General features: G+C 32.8%; 1 protein-coding gene across 1 annotated transcript in view; it reads right to left on the minus strand.

Annotated features, from left to right (window-relative positions):
* Positions 1–13794, minus strand: part of SI (sucrase-isomaltase) — a 98319-nt gene extending 84525 nt beyond the window's left edge. The window contains exons 1-7 of the mRNA XM_065876922.1: positions 13677–13794; positions 12688–12824; positions 10966–11083; positions 10564–10673; positions 3674–3825; positions 2310–2481; positions 778–877 (exon numbers count right to left, since the gene is read on the minus strand). Coding sequence (XP_065732994.1) covers positions 778–877; positions 2310–2481; positions 3674–3825; positions 10564–10673; positions 10966–11083; positions 12688–12824; positions 13677–13794 — 907 coding nt within the window. The remainder of the gene's footprint in view (positions 1–777; positions 878–2309; positions 2482–3673; positions 3826–10563; positions 10674–10965; positions 11084–12687; positions 12825–13676) is intronic.
* Positions 13795–14451: the final 657 nt, after the last annotated feature.

The raw sequence follows: 14451 nt of genomic DNA on the forward strand, positions 1-14451 counted from the left end.
GGAATGCCACCATACATAAGGTTTAAGATAGGATATTCCAGAGCTGCCTTTTACAGATGTTGGCAAAAGCTCCTCTAGAAACTGCTTAGCAGGGGACAGAGGATACATCTTTTTACAACAAAAAGATTTCTTTTCAAAATTGCATTTCAATTAGTTATTTTAATTGAAGATTCTGTGAAAGATCATGTTATCACATGTTGATTTCTAAGAAAAAAACTACATAGGTTTTTAATTTGTCTATATGCAAGACATAGTAATTGTCTGTATAACCATATGGTATACAGCTCTTGCTTGAATTTTTGTAGTTTTTACTATCACTGATTCACCTATCCAATTGAGGTATTGCATTATTCACAACATTAAAAAACAAAAGGTTCTACACTACTTGAATTATGATAAACTTAAAAAAAAATCATTCTTCCTTTTTATCCCCATATAGACCTTTCTCTTTTTTATCTGGAGTGACATATTAACTTCTCTTAACAAATGAGGCTATGTGAATGGGAATATTCATTTGCATGGATGTGTTCAGTGTTCCTCTGCAGGGAAAATGAAGTGCCCGAATATCACAATACAGCATACTTTCCCCCAGACAGAAGCACAGATATGCAAAAATCCATGTCTCACTAACTACAAAACATGCTTATAATAATTTCACCTTCTAAATCAGTAACAACAAAGTTTACTCTGGTATACAATACCTATGATTGGAATAAAGAAAGCAGTTAAAACATTTCAAGTCTCATTTAAATATATTAGCAGATAAATTACTCTTACCCATTGCATTGCTGTTCATTAAGAAAACACCAAATGACTTTCCAGAAGTATCTTCAATGCACATGAAGAATGTTTGATGGCCATATAAATTATTATTATTCTATAAGGCATAAATTTATTTAAAATAAAAAGATTATACACTGAAAATGGACTTTATGGATTCCAATTTATTCTTGTAATTTACTCTTCATATTTAACTTACTCCCATACTCCTATAACAATTTTCTCTATATAAGTACCATATGAAATATTGTAGCACAAAAAACATTGAACCTATTTTAATTATTAATACATTAAGATATAAATATATAACTATATATTATACTATTAATAGTTTACTTTCCTTCATGTTTTATTATGATTAAATGAGTTTTAATAAGATATTAATCAACTATACTTCAATTTAAAAAAAAAAGCTGTCTGTGATAGGGTAATAGCATGCTTATCCATTATGTCTCATGTATGCCCAAGGTATTGCAGGGAATTACAAAATGATGTCCACCCTCATAGAACTTTTGCAGTACAGTGGTTGAGAGCTGATGAGTAGATGAAGTGGTGGAGGAAAATTGGAAATGAACTAAAAAAGTGAAAGAAGAAAGGCTTCTTGACTGATTGGGTATGGAAGTTCAAAGGAAAGATGTATGAAAATAGCTATGAGGTATTTATTAGCCTGGTGTTTATTATAGACAGTGATGCTGTAAACAAAGATTGGCAAAATTTATTAATATTTTTGTATGAAATGAGGGTCTTTAAAACAATAACTCACATTCATTTTGAGGAATGAAAGAGCATCAGCATTTTAAAAATCATTAACATTTGACTCAAAGCAATCATGAATGAATAAAAAAAGAGTTTTTTTAATGGTATGGTCTTTGTCCCGAAGAGTCACATATTCTAGAAGTACAGACAAATGTATATACAAATAATACACTGTGATGGTTATCATATTAAAATATGAATAAAGGGTTAGAAAGTAAAGATTAATTCTGCATGGAGGAGTTTGGGAAAAGTTATTAGGAGGTGAAACCAACCGAACTATCAATGACTTGTATAAATGATAAAGAACTTCAAGGTTTAGCACGTACAAAGAGAACCAAGCTCTTGTGAAAATATGTGAACTTAAGAAAGATGATCATATGTTATGGTAAAGGAAAAAGTGGGTATAGATGCAGGACATGATGTTCAATAGATAGGCAGACACCATATCATACGAAGCCATGTAGAACAAGGTGTTTGGAATTATTCCTGTGCAATAACTAACCCTGGATAGGTTTAAGTACAAGAGTGGAATGATAAAATATAAAAGTGAAAATCAAAAGAAAACATTCATAAATTGAAAATATCTTTTTAAATATTCATAAAATCAGTTGGTCACTTAATTATTTTAGGACTTTGATATCAATCCTCACCCCTAAAGTAAACAAGCTTCTGGAATGTGTATCACTGACATCAAATAAATGATGGTTTCAAATAGGCTAAAATTATCCTCAAATATACCTATTTTATTTATAACAAGAAAGAGAGTGGCTTACATCACCAGGAAGTTGATCCCGAGTAAAAATTGGCCATGTTTTCCAATATAAATCATGACGAAATCTCTTATGAATATGTTCCCCAATACCATAAATATATTCACTGGAAAGTCTGGCTGAGATCTGTAAATACTGGTCAGAGTATACCAGTGGACCAATGCTGGTGTCAAACCTGTAGTATGAAATAAATAAATAAATGAGCTAGAAACATATAAAATGTTCTACTAAATACAGGTCTATATTATCATCCAGAATATTTCATTTTAAATATGTCAGTCTTTAGCTGTGATCAATTCTTAGTAACACATGAATTTTATACCATAACCAGAACTTGTTAATTCCATCAACACAATTTGTTTCATCATCATCAATATGATTCTTCACATGCATTCTCTCCTTTTATCTTCACCAAAATCCTAAAGCATAACTACCATTAAAAATTTCATTTCACAAATGACACAAATTGGACAAATTTATTCATGTTTTCAAGGTTAGGCAGCAGAGCCAAATTTCAGACATAGTTCTGCTTTGCTACAGAGACAGAGTTTTAAAATACAGTACTATACTTGTTTCTGCACCTCTAATATACATATTAAAATTAAGTTCAAAATTATTTTTCCAAAAACAGAAAGGTTACATGTTTTATGCATATCAAATATATACTATGAGAAATGTTAAACAGCATTTCTTTTGTGATTTAACATAAACTCAATAACAAGTTATTAAAATATATTTGCAGAAAATAATTGCTGAGATTCAGTCTTGACAATTATTTAATTAACCTTTCTTGGAGATTCAAGGGTTATAATCTTGAAAGTTATTAAATTCTTTGCAACAAGTATCCCTCAAAATACATTTATAATGAAGGCATTCAGGTAATATTTAAATTAATATATGTATAGTAATTTAAATTTATTATATGTTAATATATACTCAATTTAATTTCATACATATATATGAAAAATCCTCTAATTGTACTATGGAAATTCATCACTCTCTGCTTAGTAACTATTTGACGCTACAAATTGACAACAGAATATGATAAATAATGGGGAAAAGACACAACAGGAGTTTTAAGTATGCAAAAATATAAACAAGGCTTAGATTGTATCAGTGATGCTCTTCACCTTCAACTTTGGTTGGCCCCATTTCTATACTTTCATTCATGTTCTTGTTCCTTTCTTCCATGAGAAATTAAAATCCCTTTAACATTATAATCTTTAAAACATGTACACCCACCCTCTTTTGGAAGGAAATTTAATCTTTCTGAAAATGCCTTAAAATTAAGACTTTCATAATTCTATGATGATATAATAAAAGTGACCAATTATTTAATCTTTTATTAATATAAAATAATTACTCACAAAAGTCTATCATTGCTTTTTCTATAAACTTTAATGCTAAATGGATTGTCTATAACCTTCACATCATACAGTGTATCAGAAGCTGCAGTTCCACTAAATTCTTTTACAAACTGATGAGGAACTTCATATCTTCTATTATTTGGATCAGTAATCTGCAAAGATTTCAAAAAATTAGCATTATTTGATTCAAAACTGTTATTTAATTTTTCAATTCTGAACTAAGTATTAAATGTGAGTTCTAAATATGAAATAATAAACTAAATAATTTTATAGATGAGCTATTAATCTAGTCATAAACTTAACTTTAATATTGCTGAATGGATATGTACAGAATAAACTGTAAAAGAATTAATAGAATTAGTTGGTCATAATGGTACTAAATCAAATAAAAATTTTTATTGACCAATATAAAAAAATAATGATAGTATTACTACATATTGATTCTTGAATACTGGGATTTTGTAATTTAATTATCCTTGTTACATTTCAGTGATCACCTGCTTAAAACTCCTGCAAGAATTTTGAATTCTGTTTAAAATAAAATCTTAATTTTTGTGAAATTGTGGCTAAAAGGTAATGTACAAAGGATATAGTGTTTTCACTGCCAAATCCAAAAGACAATACTAATAAACTACTTGGTAAAATAATAGCAGAAATTAATTTCTTTACAATCATGACTACAGCACTCCCTCTTGTGAGAACACTGGAATCACAACTAATTAATGAACAGTCATCAGCAGGAAGACATTGGAACTCACCAAAAAAATACCCAACATCCAAAGACAAAGGAGAAGTCTCAGTGAGATGGAAGGATGGGTACAATCACAATAAAAATCATATCCCATAAGCACTGGGTAGGTGACTCACAAACTGGAGAACAATTATACCACAGAAGTCTACCCACTAGAGTGAAGGTTCTGAGCCCCACAGCAGGCTCCTGAGCCTAGGGGTCTGGCAATGTGATGAGGAATTCCCAGAGAATCAGACTTTGAAGGCTAGTGGGATTTGATTGCAGAACTTCAACAGGACTGAGGGAAACAGAGACTCTACTCTTGGAGGGCACAAACAAAGTAGTGTGCACATGAGGACCCAGGAGAAAGGAGCAGTGACCTCATAGGAGACTGAACCAGACCTACCTGCTGGTTTGGAGGGTCTCCTGCAGAGGTGGGGGGTGGCTGTAGCTCACCATGGGGACAAGGACACTGGCAGCAGAAGTTCTGGGAAGTACTCCTTGGCATGAGCCCTCCCAGAGTCTGCCATTAGCCCCACCAAAGAGCCTGTAGCCTCCAGTGCTCAGTCACCTCAGGCCAAACAACCAACAGGGAGGGAACTCAGCCCCACCTACCAGCAGACAAGTGGATTAAAGTTTTACTGAACTCTGCTGACCAGAGTAAAACCTAGCTCTACCCACCACCAGTCCCTCCCATCAGGAAGCTTGCACAAGCCTCTTAGATGACCTCATCCACCAGAAGGCAGACAGAAGAAACAAAAAGAACTACAATCCTGCCACCTGTGGAAGGAAAACCACATTCACAGAAAGAGAAACAAAATGAAAAGGCAGAGGACTATGTACCAGATGAAGGAACAAGATAAAAACCAGAAAAACGCTAAATAAAGTGGAGATAAGCAACCTTCCAGAAAAAGAATTCAGAATAGTGATAAGGAAGATGATCCAGGATCTTGGAAAAAGAAAGGAGGCAAAGATTGAGAAGGTGCAAGAAATGTTTAACAAAGACCTAGAGGAATTAAAGAACAAACAGACATAGATGAACAATACAATAACTGAAATGAAAAATACACTAGAAGGAATCAATAGCAGAATAACTGAGGCAGAAGAACGGATAAGTTACCTAGAAGGCAAAATGGTAGGCTTCACTGCCATGGAACAGAATAGAGATAAAAGAATGAAAAGAAATGAAGAGAGCCTAAGAGACATCTGGGACAATATAAAATGCACCAACACTTGCAATATAGGGGTCCCAGAAGGAGAAGAGAGAAAGGACCCCAGAAAATATTTGAAGAGATTATTGTCAAAAACTTCCCTAACGTGGGAAAGGAAATGGCCACCCAAGTCCAGGAAGTGCAGAGAGTCCCAGGCAGGATAAACCCAAGGAGAAACCAGCCAAGACACATTGTAATCAAATTGACAAAAATGAAAGGAAAAGAAAAACTATTAAAAGCAACAAGGGAAAAATTACAAGATACAAGGGAAATCCTATAAGGTTAACAGCTAATTTCTTAGCAGAAACTCTACAAGCCAGAAGGGAGTGGCATGATATATTTTAATGATGAAAGGAAAGAAAAAATATTTTCTTTCTAAAGGAAAGAACCTGCAACCAAGATTACTCTACCCGGCAAGGATCTCATTCAGATTCGATGGAGATATCAAAGCTTTACAGACAAGCAAAAGCTAAGAGAGTTCAGCACCACCAAACCAGCTCTACAACAAATGTTAAAGGAACTTTTCTAACTGGGAAACACAAGAGAAGAAAAGGACCTACAAAACAAACCCAAAACAATTAAGAAAATGGTAACAGGAACATACATATTGATAATTACCTTAAAAGATATGGATTAAATGCTCTAACCAAAAGACACAGATTCACTGAAAGGATACAAAAAGAAGACAAACATATATGCTGTCTACAAGAGACCCACCTCAGACCTAGGGACACATACAGACTGAAAGTGAGGGGTTGGAAAAATATTCCATGCAAACGGAAATCAAAAGAAGTAGAAATACTTATATCAGATAAAATAGACTTTAAAATAGAGAATGTTAGAAGAGACAAGGAAGGACACTACATAATGATCAAGGGATCAGTCCAAGAAGAAGACGTAACAATTATAAATACATATGCACCCAACATAGCAGCACCTCAATAAATAACAGCTATAAAAGAGGGAATTGACAGTAACACAACAATAGTGGGGGACTTTAACACCTCACTTACACCAATGGACAGATCATCCAGACAGAAAATTAATAAGGAAACAAGCTTTAAATGACACAATAGACCAGATAGATTTAATTGATATTTATAGGACATTCCATCCAAAATCAGCAGATTACACTTTCTTCTCAAGTGCACATGGAACATTCTCCAGGATAGATCACATCTTGGGTCACAAATCAAGCCTCAGTAAATTTTAAAAAATTGAAATTATATCAAGCATGTTTTCTGACAACAACGCTATGGCATTAGAAATCAATTACAGGGACTAAAACGTAAAAAACACAAACACATGGATGCTAAACATTATGTGGATAAATAACCAAGGGATCACTGGAGAAACCAAAGAGGAAATCAAAATATATCTAGAGACAAATGACAATGAAAACACGATGATCCAAAACCCATGGGATGCAGCAAAAGCAGTTCTAAGAGGGAAGTATATAGCAATACAATCCTACCTCAAAAAACAAGAAAAACCTCAAACAGTCTAACCTAAACCTAAAGGGACTAGAGAAGGAAGACCAAACAATACCCAAAGTTAGTAGAAGGAAAGAAATCATAAATATCAGAGCAGAAATAAATGAAATAGAAACAAAGAAAACAATAGCAAAAATCAATACAACTAAAAGCTGGTTCTTTGAGATGATAAACAAAATTGATAAACCTTTAGCCAGACTCATCAAGAAAAAGAGGGAGAGGACCCAAATCAATAAAATTAGAAATGAAAAGGAAAAGTTACAATGGACACTGCAGAAATACAAACAACATAAGAGATGACTACAAGCAAATTTATGCCAATAAAATGGACAACCTGGAAGAAAAGGACAAATTCTTAGACAGCTATAAGCTTCCAAGACTGAACCAGGAAGAAATAGAAAATACGAGCAGACCAATCACAAGCACTGAAATTTGAACTGTGATTAAAATCTTCCAACAAACAAAAGTCCAGGACCAGATGGTTAAAGTGAATTCTATCAAACATTTAGAGAAGAGCTAACACCCATCTTTCTCAAGCTCTTCCAAAAAATTGCAGAGGAAGGAACACTCCCAAACTCATTCTACGAGGCCACCATCACCCTGATACCAAAACCAGAAGAAAGAAAATGACACGCCAACATCACTAATGAATATAAGTGCAAAAATACTCAGCAAAATACTAGCAAACAGAATACAACAACTCCTTAAAAGTGTCATACACCACATTAAGTGGGATTTTTCCCAAGGATGAAAGGATTCTTCAATATACACAAATCAATCAATGTGATACACCATATTAACAAACTGAAGAATAAAAAACATATGATCATCTCAGTAGATGCAGAGAAAGCTCTCAACAAAATTCAACACCGATTTATGACAAAAACCCTCCAGAAAGTGGGCATAGAGGGAATCTAACTCAACATAATAAAGGCCATATACGACAAACCCACAGCAAACATCATTCTCAATGGTGAAAAACTGAAAGCATTTCCCCTAAGATCAGGAACAAGACAAGGATGTCCATTTTCACCACTATTATTCAACATAGTTTTGGAAGTCCTAGCCATGGCAATCAGAGAAGACAAAGAAACAAAAGGAATAAAAATTGGAAAAGAAGTAAAACTGTCACTGTTTTCAGATGACATGATACTATACATAGATAATCCTAAAGATGCCACCAGAAAACTGCTAGAGCTAATCAATGAATTTTATAAAGTTGCAGGATACAAAATTAATTCACAGAAATCTCTTGCATTCCTCTACACTAATGATGCAAAATCTGAAAGAGAAATTAAGGAAACACTTCCATTTATCATTGCAACAAAATGAGTAAAATACCTAGGAATAAACCTACCTAAGGAAGTAAAAGACCTGAACTCAGAAAACTATTAGACACTGATGAAAGAAATCAATGATGACACAAACAGATGGAGAGATATACCATGTTCTTGGATAGGAAGAATCAATATTGTGAAAATGACTATTCTACCTAAAGCAATCTACAGATTCAGTGCAATCCCTATCAAATTACCAAAAGCATTTTTTACAGATCTAGAAAAAGAAAAATTTTAAATTTGTATGGACACAAAAGACCCTGAATAGCCAAAGCAATCTTGAGGGGAAAAACAGACCTAGAGGAATCAGACTCGCTGACTTCAGACTATACCACAAATCTATGGTAATCAAGACAATATGGTATTGGCAGAAAAACAGATCAATGGAAAAGGATAGAAAGGCCAGAGGTAAACCCACGCACCTATTGTCAACTAATCTATGACAACGGAGGCAAGGATATACAATGGCAAAAAGACAGTCTCTTCAATAAGTGGTGCTGAGAAGATTGGACAGCTACATGTAAAATAATGAAATTAGAACACTCCCTAACACCATACACAAAAATAAACTCCTAATGGATTAAAGACCTAAATGTAACACAGGACACTATAAAACTCTTAGAGGAAAACATAGGAAGAACACTCTTTGACATAAATCGCAGCAAGATCCTTTTCGACCCACCTCCTAGAGTAGTGGAAATAAAACCAAAAATAAACAAATGGGACCTCATGAAACTTAAAAGCTTTTGCACAGCAAAGGAAACTATAAACAAAATATAATGACAACCCTCAGAATGGGAGATAACTTTTGCAAACGAATCAACAAAAAAAGGATTAATCTCCAAAATATATAGGCAGCTCATTCAGCTCAATAAAAATAAAAAAAAATCTAATCAAAAAATGGGCAGAAGATCTAAACAGACATTTCTCCAAAGAAGACATACAGACGGCCAAGAGGCACATGAAAAGCTGCTCAACATCACCAATTATTAGAGAAATGCAAGTCAAAACTACAATGAGGTATCACCTCACACCGCTTAGAATGGGCATCATCAGAAAATCTATAAACAACAAATGCTGGAGAGGGTGTGGAGAAAAGGGAACCCTCTTGCACTCTTGGTGGGAATGTAAATTGATACAGCCACTATGGAGAACAGTATGGAGGTTCCTTAAAACCTAAAAATAGAACTACCATATGACCCAGCAATCCCACTACTGGGCATATACCCAGAGAAAACCATAATTCAAAAAGACACATGCACCCCAATGTTCATTGCAGCACTATTTACAATAGCCAGGTCATGGAAGTAACCTAAATGCCCATCGACAGACAAATGGATAAAGAAGATGTGGTACATATATACAATGGAATATTACTCTCATAAAAAGGAATGAAATTGGGTCATTTGTAGAGATGTGGATGGACCTAGAGACTGTCATACAGAGTAAAATAAGTCAGAAAGAGAAAAAGAAATACTGTATAGGAACGCATATATGTGTAATCTAGCAAAACGGTACAGATGAACCGGTGTGCAAGTCAGAAATAGAGACACAGATGTAGAGAACAAATGTATGGACACCAAGGGGGGAAAGTGGGGGTGGAGGGTTGTTGTGGTGGGATGAATTGGGAGATTTGGATTGACATATATGCCCTAATATGTATAAAATAGATAACTAATAAGAACCTGATGTATAAAAAAATAAAATTCAAAAAGAAATCATGACTAGAAGTGATATCAGTAAAAAGAACTAGAGAGTGTGTCACATTGATATAGAACAATTAACATCTTTCTCAAATTAAATTTAAAACTAATGTTTTATCACAGTCTTTAGTTGAATAACAAAAATTGCTAAAGTTTTTTGAGTGTTTATTCTCAGGACACTGTACCAAATATTTTACATTGACTATATTATTAAATTCTCCAAAAACTACTGCCAGAGAAAATTTTCTTATGTTATATTTGAGTAGACAGTCTCAGAGAAGTGGAGTAAAGAGTCTAAACTAGTTTTTTGCTTTGGAATAAATATTTATTAAGAAGGAAATGTTTTGTTGGGGTGAAAAGTCTATTCATAATGTGTTTTATTAATAACTTTTCTTTAGAAATCTCAAAGACCAAACCTTGAACCGGAAACGCTTGGGTGTCTGACTTTGAGTTGTGAGAAGAACAGTGTTAATGTCATTTCCAAATAGTGTTGGTGAAGGTATCCTGTTTAATTTGGCTTCAAGTCCTTAAAGAAAGAAAAAATGTTTGCATAATTATGACTTTATTTACAAAGATTAATAAGTATTAAATATTTTCACATTTTCTAATTTTCTTTCCTGTCACATATAATGACTTTGTTTTTTCATTTGGAAGATACAATCATGCAAAAAATGTCCTTAATATACCAAATTGAACATTTTTGTGTACATATTTCCCATTTGATTTTATTTAAGATATCTTTCCAAAGAAAAATTTTAAATGTACTTTTTTCATTCAACGTAAAATATGTTGGATCATCATGATAGAACACTTCTCACCAGTATTTGTTGATGTTGTTCCCTCAGCATTATAGCCATGGTTATCTACGAAGAAGCACCAAGGAATAACAGAATTATTCCATGGCCTCCAGCAGCAACCTCGAGCTGCACAAAGTGTCTGATAAAACATTTATTAAAGGAATCATGGGGTTAGTATTGTTATCATATGGGTCAATCTCTACTTTTTAAACATATACTCATTCCAATAAATGTTGGAGTGAATGTTTAAAAAAAATCTTATTTCTTCAAATATATAATGTGCTAAAATATCATTTATCCTTTTGTTCCTTTCACTTGGAAGAAATATAAATATTTGATGAATTGAATTAATTATACCCTATCCGAGACTGATGTTCTGAGTTGTGATTTATCAGATTTACATATCAATACATATTATTGTAAGCTCATGTTATTTTAAAGGTTCCTGCCCTCTGGATAATTACAGTCTATTCTGTTGTCATGTAGTCAATGCAGAAGAACTAAAATATTTATTGTGTACCAATTATGTATCAAGTTGCAAGTGAGGCTATAAAGATGAAGATATGGCCCTAAACTTAAGTCTACATAAAATGTTTAAGGTAGTTATTTCCAGAAAATTAGTAGTTCAATGTGATTTAAACTAGTTTGTGCCAGTTGTTGCAACATCCAATGAATAAAGTAAAATACTAAATTCTCAGTAATTTTATGATCTATATGGAAAGTTTATATGAAGTGGAAGAAAAATTATATATGTTTATAGTAAAAGTTGAGTCACATGGTGCTGCTGTGTGTTAACATTGGTATAATCAAAAATCTATTTAATATTTAAATTTATTAGTGTGACATGTTTTCATAATTTGAATGCTTGTGAGCTTTTTCTTCTTGGTTATTTGTCTTGAAAAAAATGTTAAAAGCCTCTACTTTCACCAGCTGACAGTATACATGTTAACTTCTCTCCTATTTTTAACATCAAATTAAAATGGCATCAGGTACACATACACACACGTGTGCACCCATACACATGCAAATATGTATATTGCAAATGAGAGCAAATAGGAGCTGAGCATTTTGGAGGGTCATTACCTAACAGAATCTAAAGTATGTGTGACTTTTGATATAGACATTGCAAAATGGGAATACACACACACACACACACACAAATTCACTCATTGACATTTTAATCTCACACAAGTTATGAAGACCAAGGGAGAGTCAAGGTTATGTGAATCCATTCAGTTACACTTACTTTTCTCCATTTGAGCCCCTTCTCCCCAATTACCAAATAATAAAAATAAATAATTTTTAAAAATTAGAAGAATCAAAGTTACTTAGTTTTCCACAGACTATTCTTAATGTTATCATCACAAATACTTTAATAGAATGTAGATTTCTTTCTCAAATGTTCTATATTGTCAAAGGTTATACATTTTTTTAAGAAGTAGATTGGAGAGGATAGAATTTCATGAAGATTTATATTTTAACAATAGCTTGTTAAGCATGGGAAAATATTAACTTGTTAATTTGAATTGAAAGGAAGTACAGAAAAGCAAGCTCAGTAATTTCCATTATCTCTCATCTGTTCATACATAAATACAATAAAAAGAATGCAGCCTAATTAATGGCTAGAGTTTTAAAAATATGGAATTGATCCAATAGTAAATAATTATCTTAATATAATTATCTTAATATAATTATCATACTATATATCTATTCATAAAAATATTAAAGACTTTTGTTGCAGACCTGTGTTGGAAATTGTTCTGGAATGCAGTTTATTCTCTCATTGATAAGATCATTTAGCACACTTGGACATTTTCCTGAACCAGGATACACAGTGGTTGTGTGAATGGTAGCAGGGGTTGAGGTAGAACCACTGACTTCTGGGAAAGAAAAAGGTCAATGAAAGAAAACATCCTTTTAAATTAATTTTTCAAGTAACAAATACATTGAAAGTATTCATAAATGTATATATAATGAAAATTAACATAAACTTGGCATTTAAATAAACCCCACAAATTCAAGTCCTAGTCACCAAAAGGGAAAGATCCAAATGATATTTAAAACTGTCAAAGCCCTGTTGACTGTTCCTTCAGAGAATCAAAATACATTCACAGGAGGTCTTGAGGTAGATTCAAAAGGAAACAAAATGTATATTCCCACTGTGCTTAAAAATTGTGTTTTAGAGATGAAGAAAGAAGGTGAAGAAACATGGGTAGAAATATTCAGAAAAAAAAAATAAACGTTTCAAGCCTGTTTCATTCCTGCTACCTGTTTTTCTCATACAACGTCTCTCTTCTTAATAAAAAATTAAGCCTATGACAAAGAGATTATCCCCCTAAATTTCCCCCCTGCCTCCCTGCAGGTGTCTGAAACCCAGAGCAAAACCCCACTAATGAGATTTCCTACTAGTTAGAAGAACCTCACTGGTAACTATAGAAGATTATTCCACTGTTCATTAACATCCTGATCCTTTTGCCTCTTTGCTATTTCTTAAGGAACACAATATGGGGAAGGCCATTAATATCAAAGCACATAGATTCCTTAATTACAATGATGCTTCATTGAAAAACCTGCAATATAGTGGATAGAAAAAGTTGGAGTAATTGTGTAACATACCTGAGACCTTTCTTCATGCATTTCATCTCATATAGATTACTTTTCAAAATCCATAATTATTATGTAGTAAACTTTATCTCAACCTCACTATAATAAGTATTTTCAATATTATTTACCTTCAACAGCAGGTGTCTTAGTTGCTAAAACAGCAATTAGGGCAATAGCTATTATTGTAACTATAGCAAAGAGGACAATCAGAGAGATTTCTAATCCAGTAAATTTCTTCCTTGCCATCTAAAGAAAGAAAAGGAATATATGTTTGAAATGTAGAGTATACAACTACAATAAGTGACCATTATTAATATAAAATTATACACATTTGGGTTTTTTGTCTACTAAGCATAACACAAGCGGAGCCACAGACAGCTCTATCAGTTTGTAATCTAAAATAATACACATTGGCAAAAGTGTAAACAACACATGTGGTTTTAAGTAAAAAGAATGAATTAATGATGCACATTATAGTAGTACACTAAAATGAAAATACAAAAGGAAAAAGATCTCCAAGTAGGTGCATCTTGCTCTCTCATTTTAGAACATTTTTTCAAGTCAAAGAAAGCTTATGCTTGCATTATGTTCCTTAATTCCACAACAATTGTATGAAGGAGATGCTGTTATTCACATTTTATTCATTAGGAACTTCAGGCTTAGAGAAAATGTTATTTTTTTCAAAGTCAAAAACTCCAGTTCTTCGTACTATAACTATTGTGCTCCAATTCCAACAGTGCTTTCTTATAAGGATACTGTGGAAAAGAATATAAATATAAATATGTGGTAAAGAAAATAAATATAATTATATAAAAGAATACAATAGAAAATGTTGTAAAATATATATACACCACACACACACACACACACACACACAGATATATATATATACACACATACATA

The sequence above is a fragment of the Phocoena phocoena genome, chromosome 4 (genome assembly GCF_963924675.1).
Source record: "Phocoena phocoena chromosome 4, mPhoPho1.1, whole genome shotgun sequence".
NCBI classification, from domain to species: Eukaryota; Metazoa; Chordata; class Mammalia; order Artiodactyla; family Phocoenidae; genus Phocoena; species Phocoena phocoena.